Source organism: Ochotona curzoniae, unplaced genomic scaffold (genome assembly GCF_017591425.1).
Source record: "Ochotona curzoniae isolate NIBS_2020 unplaced genomic scaffold, NIBS_Ocur_1.0 contig_3332, whole genome shotgun sequence".
NCBI lineage: Eukaryota > Metazoa > Chordata > Mammalia > Lagomorpha > Ochotonidae > Ochotona > Ochotona curzoniae.
Window position 1 is genome coordinate 508,248 of NW_024465816.1, and position 20,883 is coordinate 529,130.

At 40.8% G+C, this 20,883-nt stretch overlaps 1 protein-coding gene across 3 annotated transcripts in view; it reads left to right on the forward strand.

The window, feature by feature from the left end:
• Positions 1 to 20,883, forward strand: part of STARD13 (StAR related lipid transfer domain containing 13) — a 230,545-nt gene that overhangs the window by 185,429 nt on the left and 24,233 nt on the right. For 2 of the 3 annotated variants that reach the window (XM_040979791.1, XM_040979790.1), the window contains exons 4-7: positions 2,811 to 2,874; positions 13,927 to 15,290; positions 16,778 to 16,951; positions 18,100 to 18,259. In XM_040979791.1, coding sequence (XP_040835725.1) covers positions 2,811 to 2,874; positions 13,927 to 15,290; positions 16,778 to 16,951; positions 18,100 to 18,259 — 1,762 coding nt within the window. Of the gene's footprint in view, positions 1 to 2,810; positions 2,875 to 13,926; positions 15,291 to 16,777; positions 16,952 to 18,042; positions 18,260 to 20,883 lie in introns of all 3 variants that reach the window. The other variant, XM_040979789.1, reaches the window with a different exon arrangement.

The following is a 20,883-nucleotide window of genomic DNA, read 5'->3' on the forward strand; positions in this document are numbered from 1 at the left end:
GTGGGCATTTGAGGGGGAAAAAACAGTGAATGGGAGTTCTGTTTCTTTCTCTTACTTTCTCTGCCTCTTAAAATAATAATGATAGTGGCAATGATGATACTAATGGGAGTAAACGACTTGCATATATCAGAAAGTTTAAAGTATACTCAAATATGTGGTATATAAAGGTTGAGTGAACCCTTTCATGTCTTGTGTATACGGTAGATCAGAAACTTTTTCATAGAATTATTTGTTTCTGTTTCCAAACCATAATGAAGGCATCAATTTGTTAGATAAGTAAATTTTATAAATATCAGACAATCTTTCCCTAAACAAGCCTGTTACAGATTTGCCAAATGAGCAGCATCCAGATTTGTTTTGTTTTGAACTTCACATGCCACTCTGTGGTAAAGATGTTGACACATGTGGAACTGGCCAAGAAGCAGACTGTCAGTTGTGGTAGCAAAGGCCAAGAACCCACCAAAAAGAACTTCAAGTGGAGGACCAGCTTCCAATCCAAAATCGCTCATTATTTTTGATTTTGTCATGAATGTGTACACCAAATATTTCTAAGTCAGTGACTAACATGATATAAAAAAAAAGTTGGGAAATAGAATAGGTTTCAGTGTGAACCAGTAGATGTGGTAGTCAATTATGGGTCTGTTATCTGACTCTTACTGAAAGATGAGAAAAGATTGAATTAGGACAGAAGAAAAGGAAAGACTCCAAAGACCTAAAAGAGAGTAGTTTATGGGACTTAGTGCTCAGAAGAATCTTGGTCTTGAAGAAAGGGAATCTCAAGACAACTGATTTTTCTAGGTTGATTGGCTGATTGATGATGCTGTTTATTAGTCAAGCAAAGACAATAACTAGGAAAAACAACTTTGGAAAAGAATGCCATGAGTTCAGTTTTTATATTTAAGTCTGAAGAGCTAGTAGCACCTACATTTAGGTTTGAATTTAAAGATGATATTATTTTTAAAAACTAAGGAAGTAAATTAACAAGATGTTTCTTAATCCCACAGGCAACAGAAAGATGAGAATGAAAAGTAATCAAAGTATGATATTTATGTGAATAGCATTTCCATGCTCATAATAAATACTGAATATTCACTTACCAAAAATTATCAATTATAGCATAGCTTTTTAATTGTCCAAGGGTGAGTATGAGTGTGTGTGTGTGCACATGTGTACGTGCAATGATGAGAGACTGGGAATGGATAATAATCAAAGTTTCATCTTTCATAGAACAAAGTCAATAATTACATGACTGAAAGATCAAGAAGAAATAGCATAAGCATGGTACTAGAAATAACCACTGAAAGAGAGGGCTAAGAGTGTTGCCTCCAAAGTGCAGTGAACAGAAAAGGATAGGCAGAGTCCTGTTTGGCTCTTTGCACCATAAAACGTTCCTAATTGTGATCTTCACAAAGAAATCAAGTAAAATAACAAGTGTGTTTACAACAGAAGAAAAGAGTTTCCTGGAAATTAGATTGTGAAAGAATGAAAATTCAATAAAATTTGATATTCTCAGCAAGTTGAGTAGTGAAGAGAAGGCAAGTGATGGAGTAGTTATAGACGCTTGATGAAAAGATAAGTTTGAAAGAAGATTGAGAGTTGGCTTGATTATGATTCCTTAGGTAGCTGAGTAATGGTAATTATATTTATCTAGGAAAGGAGTTATCTCAAAGGGAGGGAAGCAGTAAGGAGAGCCTGCTGAGGGGAGAGGGAATAAATGAGGTACCCAAAGCTCAGATGACGTAGTAGACATTGAAATCAAAAGCAGGATTAAAGGGTCAGCTTTAAAAAAAGAACAGGGCTGGTATTTTTCTTATAATGTGGAAGTGAAGCATGGCAGAATTAGCATATAGATGCTCATGATGAAAGAAAGGATTCGTAGCAGGATTCATGACTAATCATTTATATTTTCTCACTGGCACTGGTACCTACAAATGAGGTGCAAGGCTGACATTTTTGATGGCCTGAGTTTGGGATTACCTACTGAAAACTCAAAATATATGTATGAGTCAGTATGGACCGTCATGACAGCCCTGCCAAGGGGAGGCCTAAACAACAGAAATTAGCCTTCCTATAGTTCTGGAGCCTAGAATCTCCCATCAAGATGCTGGCAGGGTTTTGTTCCTACTAAAGTTCTCTTCCACCACAGACGGCCACCTTCTGCCTACATACTCACACGGGGAGAGGGGGAAAGAGACACAAGAGCAATAAAGCTAACTCTTCTGTCTCTTCTGATAAGGACACTAATCCTGTCTGATAAGGACTCTTCCTTTATGACCCTATTTGTCTTTCATTGCCCTCTTACTCCACATACAGTCACATTGGGCATTAGGACATCAATATTAAGTTTTTCAGGGACACAGTTTAGTCTACAGTATGTACAGTTCAATACTGTAGTGTGAGTTCTCTTTCCATACCAGAAAGCAGGAGAGATTGTTTAATTGATTCTTTGGTGGGGAGTGGGGAGGGAGATTAGCAGGACAGACTTAAATGGTGTGTTAAGGTGATAATACATTGAAAAGCTACTGAAAATATGATTAGAATGGCTGATATTGTGTTTCAAGAATGGGATAAAGGGAAGATAGGGTGGAGAGTAGAAGACTTAGTTGCAAATTCTCCTTGAGGTCAGAGGCCAGAGCACAGATGGCAGCTGTTTTCTAATATGCCATCTGGAGGCATCGTCCTGACACCTGGGGACATAGCTGTGTGCTTCTAGAATTGCAATTCTAATATTGTAAATGAATGATTATGAAATCACACGAAGGATTTAGGTTCAACAGTGATAACCATCATTCTTTTTTTTTTGCTTTTAGACGACTGAACACGTTGAACAAGTGTGCCTCCATGAAACTTGATGTGAACATCCAAAGGAAGAAGGTAAGTGCTCACATGTCATGGAGATTAGGACAATACTCGCAGAAGTGGCTTGGCACACACAGGTTAAAGTGACAGTAACCCAAGCCAAAATTAGGAAATGTACCCTCCGTCCCTGTTTGTTGTTCAACATTATCATCACTCCATTACATTCTTCAACATTAACATTACTATGGCTGTTATAAGTAAGCCCACAGTAAATTCAAGCTGTTTATTTTACTTGTTCATTTGCTTTAAAATTTTTTTAATCAGAGGGTTTGCATTGAGATATAAAATATGTCAACTGTTTGTGACAGCCCTTGAGAAGTGGGTTTAGTCATAAATATCAACCCCATCTGAAACTCAAATCCTCCACAGGGATTAGTGGATTAAGACAGTTCAGAAAAAGATCTAAGGGCCCATGCCAAGTGTCTTCTGGTTCATTCTTTCCAGCAGCATTTTATTTCAAGCACAGATCAAACGTGCATTCCTTCTCAGACAGATTACTTTAATATGGTATTTGAGGGACAGTATAATCGCAAAACACTGAGCCAGCCTCATCCTTCCCCATTATCTTCCCTCACGAGGAATTTGGTGCATCTTTAAAGGCCTTCGCGTCTTTTCCCTTTTGGATTTTGCAGCTGCTGTCCCCTCTGTATGAAAAAGACTGGAAAACTCAGTTTTCAAATAAGCTTTGCAGGTTGATCACTGCCAAAGTGAAATGTGAAATGCTCCAAATCCAAAACTTTTTGAGAGTCTTCAGCACTCAGAAAGGGTAGAATTTCAGATCTCTGTGATTCTCAGTTTCACATTTGAGTTGCTCACCCATTTTAGTCTATGCAAATATTCCAAGACCTGAAAAACTCCAAAAGTCTCAAACACATCTGGCCCCAGGGATTTTTGAATAAGGATGACTCAGCCTGTACTTTGCGTACCTGTTTCTTACGTGAGCAAAGGAAACCTTGAACAGGCTAAGTCTCTTGCCTATACTCTTTTAGCTGACAGTGGAGCAGGCTTTTAACTTCAGGTAGATCTAATTCCAAAACCAAGGTGCCTGACCACTGTGCTGTGCTGACGCCCTTTCTCACTGAACAGATCGTTTTGTAGAAAACTTTGAATTAAGATCATGAACTTCTCGCTCTCTCTCTCTTTTTCATTTAACTTCTCCACTATGTGACAAGTCTCAATATTTTTGAAGAGGCAAGAGAAAGCATGTCTGAGTCAAAGAAAGTGTTCTTTATTCTGATTCACACAGAGAAATCATTAAATCCAATGGATTTTGAGTCATTCCTGAGTAACCTAATCTTTAAAAATAACTGTAACCTGAATTTCTGTTCTGAAATAGCAGCTCTCTTCTCCTCAAAAAAAAAAAAAAAATTGAATGGATTTTGTTTGACCTCACCTTAAAAACAATTTAGTGTGTGAACTGTGAACCAAAGATTTAAGTTAAGGAGGTAAAAGGTGAAAAACAATATCCAGAGAAGTATTAAAACATGAGAAATTTGTCCAGGCCAAAGACAAATTGAAAATGGGGGAATCAACATCCCAACAGCTGTCTAGCTGAATAGCCCTCTTGAGAAGCATACATTACTATTTGAAGCATGAAGGTCAGATGTTGTTTTGATTGTAACACATGGTTCTTATTAAGCTCAATGCAGTCATGCTTGTGTGACCCAAGTGAAGTCCTCAGATGGCTGATGCATACAGCTGCCTGCCTAGATATGTAGCTGTAGTGTACCACAGGAGAAAATGGCACAGCTGGGAAGTCTCTGCTTGGACGCCCATGTCACCCATCACAGTGCCTGGACTGAAGGCTGTGCTCCACTTCTGCTTCCAGCTTCCTGCTGATGTGAACCCTGGCAGCAGCAGCTGATGGCAACAGGACTACTACCCACATAGCAGGTGCAGATTCAGTTCAGGACTCCTAGCTTTGGTCTGGCTCAGCTGCTGGCTATTGTGGGCATTTTGGGAAATAAATCAACAAATAGAAGTTTCTCTCTCTCTCTCTCTCTCTCTCTCTCTCTCTCTCTCTGTCTGTCTGCACGTGTTGTGTGTGTCCCTGCCTTTAAAATAAACACAAGTTAAAAAAAAAAATCTACCTAATGCTTTTTCCTCCATGGAGTACAGTGACTGCCTATTTTTTTCTCTGGCAGCTGCGTTTCAAAACCCCAAGCCAGATATCCATGAATAATAGTTGTTAGGTTCTTCATGTGTTGTCTTTTCAAAGATCCCATGGAAACTGGTCATGAGGGAATTCTGGCATTCCTAATGTATTCCTCAGATTGGATATGATAGCACAAACCTTCATAGCTGCTCCTTAGCTATAGACCTCACAAATGCATGCCCTTGAGTGAAATATTGATTTCACATTTGTACGTTGGAGAGTCATGGCCCAGCTTTTTAAATAAATGGTTCCAGCGTGTCCCATTTGTGCAGCTCCATCATGACAGGCTGGGACCAGCCTGGATGTGGGAAGCTTCGCTAAGCAATGAGACCCATTCTTGTGTTCCAGTCTTGCATGAGCCTAGGCTGGTGCTTTAGTTTTATTTTTCCTGCAAGGAAAAGGGGAAGAAAAGCTGAGTAGAAGTGAGGATGAGGTCAAATGATCAAAAATAGAAAGTGAGACGTGAGAACTGAGCATCCTGAGAAGCTTCAGCCAACTATGGAATTCATTTATTTAGAGTGAAAATAAGCAGCATTTCCTCTCAGTTTGTCCCCATTTTAAGTGATTTGAGAAACAGAAATAGATTCCCGATCTCCAGTCTGTAGAGCCCCAAATGTGTTTAATGCTGCAAGTAGGCTCCAAATGCCTTGGCTGCCTGGGGGCCATGATGTTTCCTCTGCCTTTGTGACTTATGCTTGTGACATGGGCTTGCTTAGCAGTGTGTGTGTGTGTGGTTGGCAAAGGCTGGCGGGGGCTCCTGTCTTGCAGATAGGAGAAGGCTCCTGTCTTCTCATCTTTGATGCCACATCACAGATACAGACATCAAAGGGCCCATGCCACACAGAAAGAACAGAGGCAGGATGATACCGTGGCCCCATGTAACTCCACTTCACCTTCCAAAAATATTCTGAAGTTTGTTGAAGTTCAAGTATAATTTTGGCCGTTGGTGTAAGACCTGGAAAACTCTCATATCTCTTTAGCAAGGCATGCTGTTAGCTTTTTTGCTGGTTTTAGAGAGGAGTGCTTCTTGCCACCTACAAGAATACTGCAAAAAGCTCATGAAAATGAAATTAAAGAATGTCTATTTTGGTGCAAAAACTTTCTGGGAGTCACGAATAGATTTTGTTCATATTCTGCATTTCTCATAAGCTTTTTGAAAGTTCTGTGTATACGAAAATCCACGGTATGTTTGTTATCTTAATGGCAATTTTTACTGAATTCTGAACATTTGGGTGGGCTGACCGAATGATAAAAAGGAAAATTTCCCCAACATGTGAGTCAGTAAGTGAAGCCTTCTCACTCCTGGGTTAGGCGTGTAAAGCACCCAAGGAAATGTTGCATTGACACCTGCCCCCACTCAAAGTAATATCTCACTGTCTTGAAGAAATCCTCTGAAAACAAATAAACTTATCTTTATTATTTGTTTATTTGAGAGACAGAGAACTTCCAGCCACTGATGCCTCCCAAAATGTCCCAAACCGCTGGAGGTCCAATAGTGAGATGAAGAGACTCAATCCAAGTCCCCCAGATGTATGCCAGGAACCCCATCACTTCACCCGTCCTCACCATCTCCCAGGGCGTGCGTTAGGATGCCGCAACCAGAAGAAGGAGCAGAGCCTGCATTCGTGAGACACATCCCAATTGGAGTCTTACCCTAAACCAAACTAAAAACCCCAAGAAAGTGATCATTTAAGGTTCTCAGACCATCTTGTTTGTTAGGGGAATCGTGTTTTCCATCACACTGAAGGACTTAGTGAAAGTCAGCCCCCAGGCATTTCAGCAGAGCCTGAGGGCACCCGCAGCTGGGCGGCCTGTGGCTGCAGGCTGTTCAGTCCCCACAGCTTGCCAAGTGGCACATTCCTGCCTCAGCCCCCCGGCTGACTCAGCCACTGTGCTCCACTTTACTTGATGGGAAGATATGCTTCCAAATTTTTGTACAACTGCGGATTAGCTGACTCGCAGCTGTGGATTCATGTGGGCTCCTATTGTCCATGTAAAGATTTGGTCAAATTCTTTTTTTGTTTTTTAAAGCGAAAGGAAAAAAAAAAAAAAAAACCCTCTCCTGAGGCTCTGGTTGGCATCTGTTTCTGAGGACTATATAGTTTCAATGAAGAATGAAAGAATGTTCTCACATTTAGAAAAAGCCCAACATCAGAGGTTCATCCGAATTAAAAAACTGTGAGGCACAAGCAAGCTGTTAATCCTAAGAAAAAAAAGTTTCCTCTTCATTATTACCTATAAAATCCTGCCCTGATGATGCCCTGTGATGCCGCTGATGCTCCCCCGTCGGAGGGTCCCCCGCGTGATGGGGAAGATTAGAGTTTAGGTGATGTGGTTGTTATGTAAAGAAGAAGTCAAGCCTGTGGACTCAGTCAAGTTTTCTGTGATATGAGGAAACAGAAAGACACATATGGGGCCCTTTCCTATCTATCCTCTTTCTACAGCATTAAGAGAAGGTTTTGGTTAAAAAAAAAAAAAAAGTTATGGTTTTTAGAAGGTGAAGAGCAACAAAGAATCAATGGCTACCCTCACCTTGCAGCCAGCACCTCCCCTTTGGCATGTCAGAGGAGCTGCAGCTGTTGACAAGGTCTCCCCAAGATCCCTACCACCTCTCTCACTAAGACACCTCTTATTAGATGTCTTGGCAGCTGCAAACAGCAAAGTACAGTGAGAGAAAGCCCAGATGTGTAGCCATTATAGTACTCTCACTTGGCTGGGAGTATTAACAGTCTTGGATTGCAACTAATTATCCTTGAATTTTAGTAGAAGTTTTGAGTTGTGAGGACTCCACCAGCCGGCTTTCCAGTCTCCCATTACCTCACTGCAAGACTTACTTCTCAGAACATCCTTCACAATTCCCTTCGCTTCTTCCTGTAAGCTTTACCATGTGATGAGCTCTTTATACATCAAGGCAATATGCTATAACTACTAGAAAAATCTTCCATAGAATAAGCTCAAACAAGTCTAGTGCTTTCCTCTGCAAAAGCTCAGAATGTGGATTTTCTCTTTCACACAGCCACCCTCTGACTCCAGCAGGAACTGGCCAGATACTGCTCCTATTTTTATTAAAGTTTTGTGGGAACACAGACACATCCATCCTTTTCATGGTAACAGTGGAGTTGAGTACGCATAGGAGAGAATGACCTCATGGCCCATAAACATGAACTATTTATGATCTGATCATTTCAAGACAAAGTGTTTTGATCCCTATCAGTGTAGAATAGTTTCCTAGACTATGTATAGCGAATGTCAGTTGTTTTTATCTTCATTTCCTGTGTGCCACAGACACTTTTGTGAAATTTAATACAAATGAAGTATTAGAAACATGAATGTTCTCTAAATAATGTAAAATTTGAGACTACAGTTTTTGTCATTAGACCCAACAGAGAAAATTGCTTTCTAATAAATAGTCAAAACAAAATGGAAGAGTGATAGATTAAAACAAAACTATTCACATTTTTATTGAAAGTGTACATAACTTGAAGAATTGTGATTGGATTGTGCACATAGTATGTTCAGCTGCATAACTAAGTTTACTCAAATAGAAATGGCACATTTTAAACACTTATATGCATACTTTAACATTGTGATCGACGGCATATAATATTTTAATGTGCTAATGAATTTCTTTGTTGTCTAATTTAGGCTAAATTTATATTACTGCTATTTACAGGGAACAATGTACACCTAAAGTGTTTCATTAATATCGGTCACCATAGATCAGTCTTACACAGTATGTTGACCGGAGCTATGAAACAAGTGATTTTGAAGTAGTTTAAAAGCTTAGAATATTCCCACTAACTTTTTACCTGAAATGAAGTGCATGATATCACATTTTCAAAATTCATCTTCTGCTCCTCATAATCAGTTATGTAATACAGTTATAAATTTACAAGTTTAAAGTTCCTTGTGTGAAGCAAAACACTCTTTGCATTATATACTTTGGGTTTGGGTAGATAAGTTAATCCCCCAGTTCAATAAGATGAGTCCATCGATCTCTAACCTAAGTAACATAAGCCTTGTCAGTGATGCCAAATCATTCTAACACTCTCTTAATTTCTGCACCTATCCCATAAATACTGATGGTTTAGAGACCTCTAGCCCTGGTGCATGTCACTGGCTCACATGATCTACAGTTCCTCATCTCTAACCCAGACTTAGGTCTTTCAATCAGCATTCTGAGGAGATTCTGGCTTCTAACTCCTCAGCCATCCTGATTATTCTTTAGAAATGCATCACTTAAAACATGGTACTTACAAAGAGGTTTGTAATCATCAGGTCATTGACTTCCCAGTCTTGTGATCCAAGCTCTGGTCATGCAGCCTGAGATTGGCATCCCTTTTCAGTAGCCATACATGGTTCATTTACACTAAACTTAAATCTGCAGCACTCTCAAGGCTGTTGAACAAGTTCTATCCCATCCTGCAGATCTTATAATACTTGAAATGCAAAGTTAAAGTCACTATATTTTGCTTCCTCAGATTTCATCTTATTGATAAGTCATCCATCAACTTTGTTAAGATCTTATATTGTTGTGCTCTGGCAGTTTTGGCAATCACTTTAAGCTTCATAAGATATTTGTACTAATAGTGTTATTTGTTTCCAGTGACAAACCATGCAAGGTGTAGAGTGTTGTCATTTTCATTTTCAGTTGAGTTTGTTGAGTCACAAATAGAAGGCCTTGCTCAAGATCCCTTAGTAAATAACCTGGAAAAATTCTTACACTTCAACAAGACAAGTTCTTCTGGCTCGTTCGAGTTGCTCTGATAACCTTGAAGCAAGCCTCTACGGTTACTTCCCTCAGTTGACTTCGATCTTTTGATCTCTCTCAAGTGCAGTTATTCAACTAGATATTAACAAAACTTTATGCAGCATCCACAGTAGGTAGCTGCCTTGGCCACCAAATTGTGGAGAGCCTTTTATCAGGTGCCTGGCTGAAACTTTGGCATACTATGGTCTACCTAAGCCATTGAGATAGGAGAATCAATTTAGCTGGGCCATCATTTTCTTTATAAATACATCAGAATCCTATTCAAATGGTCTCTCATGATGTATTTATAAATAACCACAAATTATTTTTTAACCTTCCACTACCCTCAAAATGACTAAAGAGATGAAACTGATAACCTCTTAATAATTATACTTCCATAAATACTATTGAGGGATGCACCATAGTCCTCAGGGGCCCTGAGTGTAGTAAAAAACAACCGAAAATCTAGCACAATATATCCAGACAATGCATTTTGGTGAGTTGTCAGATGAATGAGTCACAAATAGTATAACAGGAAAATGACACAGACTAAATTACAGACTATTCCAGTACAAGCAAGAATAATTATTATAGTCAGATTTTTTTCTGCCTTAGTATAATGTGTACACATCCATTGAGACATAACGGAAAATACAGCCTTTGTTGTGTCTCACTGTCATTAATTTGAAAGATCCTCCAATCAGGCAAGAAACAGACATAAAAGTGTGCTCATCCTGTTGGGACATACCATGATAAGTGTGCACAGAAGATGCTACTAGAGAAATACTGTTTTGTCATTTTTGTTTTGCTTTTGTTTTTGTTTGCTTGCTCTGGCTCAAATAACCACGATGCTGCAAAATTTCCACAAAGTCATTTTTTTCCCGAGACTTCTGAACTTTTTCACATGCCTTGGTTGGGTTGTAAATATCTTTCTGTTGGCCAAAGCTAGCATAATACATTCTTAGAGCCTAGCAGACTAGGGAAGCATTCCATTCCCCAATCCATGGTGCCCAGCTTGTCAGCTTTTCTTAACCTAAATAAAGGAGTCCTTATCCAACTAGTATGTGGTTTGCTAACATAAGTAACCAGGTTTAAGAGAGTCATTGGAGCCACAACTAAATATTGTAGTTTCCATTTTTAAATATCTCTCTTTTCTTTAAAAGTCTATCCTTTTACAATAACAAATGCCTTCTCAAAAACTGCTTGCTGAAATGGCTTTTTCGCAGTGCCTTCTCAATATCAGCTTCTTTTCACTGACTTCCTGAAATGTGATATGAAAAACCACTAAGCTCAACCTTCATCTGTCATAATGCCACATATATAAATAGCTGTCGATTGTAGATTATTTCAGTATCCATCACAGGGCGTGAGCAAGTAGAAAGTACCACAAAGGAAGTCTCCTTGGAGTGATCAGTGTGGAATCTTGCCTATTTTTCCAAGTATAATTATAGTTTTTCCAAGTCTCTCATCAAAGCTTTGTACAGTATTTTTAAAGATCAAAGCTAAATTTCCAAATGTGATGTCAAAGCTATGAAATTCTTATTAGTACCTTGGATTTTTACATTCTTCAAGTTTGTCACTTATTACAATCTGTAAAAAAAAAAATCTAGATTTTTGAAGGAATATGCAAAATGGGAATATGCTAATGGTTTGTCTACCTGTTTGCTTTTTTATGGAAAAAGAATATATTACAAGATTTAGGAGTGTTAGGATTGATGAGCAACTGAACAAACTTTGACAAATAACAAACAATGAAGGACCATTAAGTGCATTTCAGAATTTAATCACCTCAGTTAACCTGTGAGGCAGGGCCTTTGTTATTGATTGGTTGCTTGGTTGATTGAGTTAAAAGGTAGACAGAGAGACAGACTGGTAGAGAAATCTTCCATCTGCTGGTTTACTCGCTAAACAGCCACACAAACAGGACTGCTCCAGACCAAATCCTGAAGCCCAGAGCTCAACCCAGCTCTTCTTCCTAAGTGCCAGGGACTTGAGCGTTTGAGCCATCACTTGCATTCTCCCAGGGTGTATGTTAGCTGCAAGTTTGATCAAAAGTGGAGGCCGGACTCAGGCCAAGCACTTGGATATGGATGCAGGCATGCCACACTGTATCTTAATGGCTGCATCAAACTCCTGCCCTAGGTAGGGCCAATTTTTAATCTCATTTTTTAAAGATTTATTTTATATTTTTATTTTAAAGGCAGAGTTACAGAGAGAAAAAAGTCAGAGCCAATTCACTCTCTAAATGACTCCAACAGCCAGAGCTGAACCAGTCTAAAGCTGGGAATCAGGAGCTTCTTCCAGGTTTCCCACATGGGTGTTGGGGCCTAATGACATGAACTGACTTCCCAAGGAATAGGCAGGGACCTGGCTCAGAAATGGAACATGCAGGATATGAACCAGGGTGCATATGGGATGCCAATACCGTAGGCAGAGGATTAATCTACTATGCCGTGGTGTGTCCCTTTAATCTCAGTTTATAAGTTAGAGAAACTCATAACTTTTGTCTAATCACATAACTCTTAATTTGTACCGCTAGCACTCAGACCAGGTCTTAGAACCAGTTGCTAAAGTAAAATAAAATAAATTCACTTAACAAAAAAATATTAAGCAAATAGAACAGACTTGGCACTAAGGAGATATAAATAATATCAACAGAGATAAGAGCTCTGCTTGAGATGAGTTTCCTTGTAATAGCTTGGAAGTTCTATGCAACCTGCATTGTGGTTCAGCAAGTTAAGCTACTGCTTGCAACACCATTATTCCATTTCAGAACAGCAGTTCAGGAAATATAGGTTGTCCCTAGCTTCTCCATTTCCAGTACAGCTTCCTGCAAATATCCCTGTGAAGGCAACGGAACAGACCCAAATATTGGTCCACTACCACATAAGGGGGAGATTAGTAAGCAGTTCTTGGCTCCCAGTTTCTTAGTGGCCCATACTTGGCTGTTGTAGCCATTTGGAAAATGAACCAGTGGAGGAAAAAATCTCTTCTTACTTCACTCCACCCCGTCCCATTCCTTCCTCTGTCTCCCAATATTTCTGTTGCTCTTTCAAATAAATAAGTGAATAAACAAATTTTAGAATTGAGCCTCTCTAGCAAAGGTTTCCAATATGGGACTACTGACATACCCACAGTTCATATCCAACATTTGGAATGTTCTGCGAAAAGCTGTCTAGACTGGGGATATGCTAGAGTAAAGAATTATAGCCAGATTTTGCTGTAAAGGATCCAGAAAGAGGTGGCCAGGGCTTAGGCTAACAACACTACAGTAAAGGAAACAGATTTGAAAAGCATTTTACAGTTGCGTCTTGGTGACATGGATGGTATGAATGTGGAAGAATCCAGCAGTTCAATCCAAAGGGAAATCATTGATCCTAGGTTGGAGTCTGGACTGGGTCCAAGAATGTGGGGAGATAATTGAGGCCATCTCTGTCAGGGATTGCAAACACCAACACAAGTGAAGTCCATGGAGGAGGTACAGAGTACATAATCTTAAAGCCATGGTGAGTGACCCCAGTGAGCTTGGAGGAGTCCATTTGACACAACAGGCTGGTCCAGCAGAGTAGCTGGTTGGCATGGCCTTCAAATTAGATCTGTAGATTGGCTTTTAAGTCTCTACTTCAAGGCATTCTACAATTTGCTGCTAATTAATACAATGCGAGATGAGGATGAGGGGGTTCAGCTGTGAGAGCTCTTGATGTTGAGATTCGGAAGAGGAGAGTTGTATATAATGGTCCCAGGGCACTGCAAAGAATTTTGCTGGAAAAGAATCAAGTGCTCTTTATTGCTGAGTTGCATTTCTTTGTATTAAGGAGGGCTGCAGGTGTTTTATTTGGAGACTATCTGACCAAATTGAAATTTCTCACTGCTTGTAATTGGTTAGGGAAATCTTCTTGGGGAGGAAAAAAAAAGTGGACTCACAGATCTTACAAAAATGGAAAGGAAGGACACTGGGCGAGTTGACAAGAGAGCCTCCCAGCATCCAAGGAGGACACAAATATGCAGGAGAGAGAGTGGTAGTCTCAGGTGCGAAGAAACCCAGGGGTCCTCTAGGAAGTGGGGAACAGACAGACAGGAAGAGCTCGCCTGTCCTCAGCTCTTCTAAAGTCCCATGGCCCCCACACCACCTGTCACGAGCATCCACCTTGATGTTTTACAGGGTGAAGACTCAGATGAGGAAGATCTCTGCATCAGCAACAAATGGACTTTCCAAAGAACCAGCCGCAGGTGGTCTCGCGTGGACGACCTCCACACCCTGTTCCCCGGAGGGGACAGAAATGGGTCACTGGGAGGCCAGAGGATGAGAAACACCACCAGCAGTGAGAGTGTCCTCACCGACCTGAGTGAGCCTGAAGTTTGCTCCATCCACAGCGAGAGCAGCGGAGGCAGCGAGGGCCGCAGCCAGTCAGGCCAGTGTGGGGCTGACAGCCCGGTCATGCTGGAAGCCACACTGGTCAGCAGCAACCTCCAACAGTTGCCCCAAGAGGTCCTCAGCCACCCTTTCCATGTCAGGAATGAGAAACCTAGCAGGGCCAGAGCCAAGTCATTCTTGAAACGCATGGAAACACTGCGCTCGAAGGGATCGCACGCAAGGCTTAAGGGGCCAGGACGGACAGGTGGCCTGGTCATCAGCGGGCCTGTACTACAACAGGAACCAGAGTCCTTTAAAGCCATGCAGTGCATCCAGATCCCAAATGGACATCTCCAAACTTCCCCCTCCACTGCCTGCCAAAGAGGACTTCCATGCTCTGCTAAATCAAGCGGCGACAGCAGCCCCTCAGAAAACAGCAGCAGTGGGGTGAGCACTCCCTGCCTGAAGGAGCGGAAATGCCACCATGAGGCCACCAAGCGTGGGGGCATGTACCTGGAGGACTTGGATGTGCTGGCGGGAACAGCACTGCAGGAGGCAGAGGACCAAAACCACAGCCATGGCTTTCACTCCCAAGAGAATTTGCTGGTGCATATCCCCAAGGATCACAAACCAGGAACGTTCCCCAAGGCACTGTCCATAGAGAGCCTCTCACCCACAGACAATAGCAATGGGGTTAACTGGAGGACTGGAAGCATCTCCCTGGGCAGGCAGCAGGACTCAGGGGCCAGAGAGCAGAGGCTCATGGCACCCTGCCACAGAGCAAGCCGAGTCAGTATTTATGACAATGTCCCTGGCTCCCATTTGTATGCAAGCACAGGGGACCTGCTGGACTTAGAGAAAGATGAACTCTTCCCTCACTTAGATGACATCCTGCAGCATGTCAGTGGGCTCCAGGAGGTGGTAGATGATTGGTCCAAGAATGTCTTGCCTGAACTGCAAACTCAGGATGCACTGGCTGGGGAGTCTGGCCTATTGCCCTTCCCCTCTCCTAATCAGATCACTTTGGACTTTGAAGGCAACTCAGTCTCAGAGGGCCGGACAACACCCAGTGATGTAGAGAGAGATGGTGCATCTCTGAATGACACTGAGGTCCCTGGGGTCAGAGAAAGGAGGGACTCTGGTGTGGGAGCCTCTCTGACCAGACCAAACAGGTGGGTTAGCATGCTTTTATGAAGTGCATGGTCAGCCGTTTCATAGCAATCATGTTTTGTTTTATTCCTCTACTAGGCATTGATAAAGTCTGGGCTATAGGTTTAATGCTGCTCTAAGTGGTTTGTGTGTTTAAGAATTATTTAACAGAAATATGCATTTTGTACTGGTATCATGTTAATTGAACCCTTGTGAATTTACATTCATCTCCTTAATGTTTATTTTTATGTTACCTTTTTAAAAAAGATGTATTTATTTGTGCTTGAAAGAGTCGCAGAACAAAAGAGAGGAAGAGACAGAGAATCTTCCATCTACTGGTTCACTCCTCAAAAGATCACAAAAACCAGAGTTGGGAACCAGGAGCTTCCAGGTCTCCCACATGGGTGCAGGGGCTCAAGAACTTGAGCCATCCTCCTCTGCTTTTCTAAGCCACAAGGAGGGAGTTGTATCAGAAGTGGGGCAGTCAGGACTCAAACCAGAACCCAGATGAAATGCTAGCACTGCAAGAGGACAGTTAGCCTGGTCAGCCACCATGCTGGGCAACCTTAGTTTAATTTAAAAAAAAGTTTGAGCCTCTTAACATATAAAGCACAACATGAGACACAGTATCTCTGGAGAACCTTGCATAGTGGAAGCCCAGTTCGTGCACTCATGGCTCTCTGTACATCCTTGCAACAGTATGAATTTCATTGTCTTATCCCCACTGTTAAGCTTTTTCTCATCCCATGAAAAAGTCCTGAGATCTAAAGTGTGTACTTTGTAGGTTTGGTTTTGCTTTAGAATGTCAGTAGAAAAAGACATAAATTATCTGTGAGAAGGCCTCACTGGTAGAGGCAGCACCACTCTTGTGGGCTGCTGGGGTCTGGGTGAGGCAGTGATGTTTGCTGGGGCTCACTGATGGGTCAGTGCCTTCTGGCTGCCTACATTGCACCTGTCATCATCATCATAACCCATCTCCGTAATAACAAGGCTTGGAGCTGGGAGGCATGGAAGTCAATGTGAAAAACATCTGGGTCCCCAAACATGCAAGAGCTCTCCATCTCTCTCTCTCTCTCTCTCTCTCTTTCTCTCTCTCTTTCTCTCTCTCTCACACACACACACTTTCTCTCTGTCTTGCCCCCTCTGTCCCTCTTTCACTTTGTGTTTTGCCGCCACTATTACCACCCACTTATTCCCTCACACACGTAACTCTCGACAGTTTGGAAATTAATTTGGAAATAAACAAATAAGAAGAATTTATTATCTCCCTTATTTAAACCTCTTAATGAAACAAGCAGAAAATACGACCTTTTCTATATTTCTTCAGCTTGGAAAAAAAATCCCTTCCTCTGTTTATTCTGCACTTTTGTGTCTGCAGTTCCTTTTGCTTTATGATTTTCTTGGCTCAGAAATGATCTTGATTAACTACTTATATACGGGTGAGATCTTGTGCTTTTCAAATAACAAGTCCACATGGTGACCAGCTTATCTGATGGTCTCTCTGGTCAAGGCGACTCCGATGGAACAGCTTCCAGCTCTCACACCAGCCCCAGCCCTCACCGGCATCGCCCCACATAAGCAACCAGACGGCTGGCCAGCTGAACCTGCTCCAGCGCTTCTCCCTGCTTCGCCTCACGGCCATCATGGAGAAGCACTCCATGTCCAACAAGCACGGCTGGACATGGTGCGTAGCACGTTCCAGAGAGGGGATCGTTTATCCTAGAGCTAAGTATGTGATGGCAAAAGCTTCAGTATTTCCTTTCTGCTTTCTGAAGAATCCATGCACTGCCTGCACTGACTAACTCCTGGGAATAAGGCGCCAAGCTCTGCCTTTCTGGGCAGCTGCAGCCTGGATGTGATACAGCCCACAGGAAGCCTTGCGTTATTTGTAGCTCTCAGTTGGTTTCCAGGGAAGGCAGTCAGTTTCTGGGAAAAGACAAAAAGACAAGTAAAGGATGATAAATTGTGAAGAGAGGAATTAAAAGCAAACTTGCCGTAAAATAATTCTGGCTGTTTGCAAAGAAACACGTTAGCACGTGTCACTTATGTTTTCTGGCTTGATGTGGAGTTCACCCCTTAAAGCACTGATTCCTTCAAAGGGTAATTAATTCCTCGCATGCATTTCTGCCTATATTTCATTAGCAGAAAAAGAAAAGAAGAATGTTTTATTACTAACAATCAGCAAAGACATGTTGGAACTGGAATGTAGCTCTATTACAAATGATTTGGTGGATTTGAAAATATAAAATGTTTCAATAAGTTTTGGTGTTATATATCATGTGTATAGAACAACTGATATAGTTACATAAGAGTATTTCATAAGTTTCAACGTTGCATGATCAAATCAATATATGCTGTGTATTAAAATTCCCTTTTAAAAATATAAATGAGACTAAGAAACCAAAAACATAGACAAGGAATGTGGTTCCTCTTCCATTTCTCCTTTTAATCTCCTAACTCCAATGAGATTCCTTGCTTCTCTTTCAATTTTAAGTTGTGTTTTGGTTGTTTTGTTGGGATTTTGAAGTATTCAACTCTTGAGAGGTCAGTCACAGTTAAATTGAAACGTTGTCCACAGGTCTTGAAAGCAGAGCTACAAAGCTACAAATGCAACCTGCTAACATGACTGTACTGGTTAGTAGAAATAACTTGTACTCAAAGGTCCCATGTAGTACTGCCGTGTCTGGTGATGAGCTTACAGAGAATGCTGAATTCCTCCTGTGCCTGTTGGACATTCCAACAATTGCTTGGCTTCCTTCTCACTTACTTCCACAACCTCTTCCCACAGTGCACCCCAGGGGGCTTGCATGACCTGCTTTCTGTGAATTCTAGGTCAGTTCCAAAGTTCATGAAGAGGATGAAAGTTCCTGATTACAAAGACAGGGCTGTTTTTGGCGTTCCTCTCATAGTCCACGTCCAGAGGACAGGACAGCCCCTGCCCCAGAGTATCCAGCAAGCACTAAGATACCTGCGCAGCAACTGCCTGGACCAGGTAGGCTTTAACCCCCAGACAGGGGTTAGAACTAATGGCATTAGATTGGACTGGGCGATGCATGCCTCACCAAAGGTGAAAAGCACTGTGATCTTCTGATGTCCAATTTAATTTGACCAGGCTGCAACCTCCTGGAATGATTTAAGCTCTTTTCCTCTCTGGCAACCTGATTGCCCACCTGGAGTGACCAACAGAAAGTTAATGTTCATGATTTGTCCCTGTGATGTCTAATTTGCATACCCTAAAACCCGGAAGTGAAGTTATGGATCACATTTCCTGTTTATTATTGTCTCAAATGCAGCCATTGATTTCAAAACAATCTTTTATGCTTGTTATATTACTTTTGTGAAAAAAAAAAGATTTGAATTTTATGTCTCCCTGTATGAATTAATGTTTTAAAGTAGTCTAATGACCATGAAAACTTAAGGCAAAATTTCTTTTTAAAATGTGTAAATACAATAGCAAAACTGTATCATCTAAAGAAAGTATCCCCTGGTCTTTAGAGCTGACTAAAAAGCTTATTAAACAAAACATTCAGAGATTATTTTCTGCCTCCAGGACTGTGTGGGGTTCAATATACTCATAGGCTATGATGAGTCTGGAGTACGACCCATCCTAAAATTTACCAAGCAAAGCCATTGTCTCTCAGATATTCTATACCAAAGAAAAGCAGTGTTGTTGTTTGATAAATTGCACCTGTGAAGTGGAGTAGAGAGGTTTTACACTGTGTTTTTTCAATCACCCTCCTCGATGTCATATGGAAAATCTATATCAATCAAAGATTATTTTTACTTTCTACCATTGGTCTTAACTCAGCAAATAGAATTGAGCTAAACCACATGAATTAGAAAATCTTGGCCACTGTTGCCTATGGAGATGCCAACATTGAGGCTTCCCTAAAAATCAAGGCAATCTCTTGATAATGCAGATATCAACATTCAGTGATATCCAAGTTAGTTAATGTAAGATAGGATGTTTCCATATGCAAGTGTCATAGTGAAGTGGCTACCATTATTATTGTTGTAAGGGTGACTGTTTCAGCTGAGAAATGATTCTTATAGCTCATTTCCTATTTCTCAAAAACAAGGGAAACCCATACTGCTTTAAAACTAGCTGCTCATCTTTTTCTGATACCCCATGTTGATGGACTTGGGAATGACACCCCATTGGAACAAATCAGTGAATCTGGTTACTTAACCACACATTTTCCATTCTTTCTCTCTCTTTCTTTACTTTTTGGAGGATTTTCCAAGAACTCAAATTAATCAAACTTAATGTTCTATGAGTGTTTAGTTGAGGAAAAAATCAGATAGACTACGTGAATATGTGGAAATACCTACTGTAATCTCTTTTCCAGTGCTACAAGTATAGCAATCAGGTCCCCTGACATAAGACTTCATGGCCACAACTATGCTATTGCTGGTTTGTTAGTACAGAATGAACAGTGTGTTTTGTGGAAAGCAGCCTTGATTCAAACACATTTTTTCCCAGGCATCTTCATTTTCGTAGGAGTATGTATGTATCAGAGTCTTTGGCTCTAGCCAACCAAGCACAGGAAATATTTTATTCCAAAAGCACGGCCAACTAATGCTTATCAGCAAAAGCTCCATTAAGAGAAAACAGTGTTTGTTCAGGAATGCTTAAGGGAAATGCAGTCAACTGTGCCATTAATTTAGTAACAATAATGTTCCTTGAGTGCTCAGTATTTTTTAGGCAGTTGTACTAAGCGTTTTACGTTCATTGCCTCATTTAATCCCAAATCCACCCTGGGCGATGTCATCCCCAGGTCTCAATCCTGGAGCTAATGCTTGCTTATGTATCTGTATAATTTCTTGGCCCATATTTGTAACCGTGCATTCCAGTATCACTTGGTAGAACTGCTTGTCCCCAGTAAACTTTGAAGTCAGGCCCTCTCTACCACAGAGACACGTTAAGAAGTGCCTCTACACAAACCACTAATGTCCACTGTCGGGATCTTGTCGATGGTGTTGTTCAATATGTCACATAGTATGTTTTCCATGAGAAAGGAAAAGACTCACTTTTTACTCTAACTAGCTCTAGTACCTGAAAACATTGTTTCTTCTGGACATCACTGTGTTTTGGATTTGTTTTTGCTTTATATTATAGAGAGCAGACCCAATCAGCTGAGTGTGTTTTACTCTTGTATTGGCCACTATAAAGCTTGGAGCTTGGAGTTTTCGGTATATTGTATCGTAGTTAACTTATTAAAAAGTTCATGGAATTAAGAAATGCTTACTTTGATGCAAAAAGAAAAAAAAATGAGATCCATGCATTCAAGGCATCACCAAAAAGTTCATGAGAAATATGTGTTTTTAAAAGGTTATGTATGGATTTTAAATTTTTCTGTGCCAAAATAAACTTTTTATTTCATTTCCATGAACTTTTTGAAGTATTTTCTCATGTAATTTTTCAGTGTGTGTCTTCCACATAAACCTCAGCCCTAGTTTCAGCTCACCTTTTATATTGTCTTCTTTTTGCTGTAATTTTCATAGGAATCATTCCTGACTTAATTGTATTTTGCAGTTCATTGTTAAGATACTTTAGATCCTTTCTTGAATAAAATTGGGTATTAAAAACAAATTGCCATTCCTCTAGCTCACTCA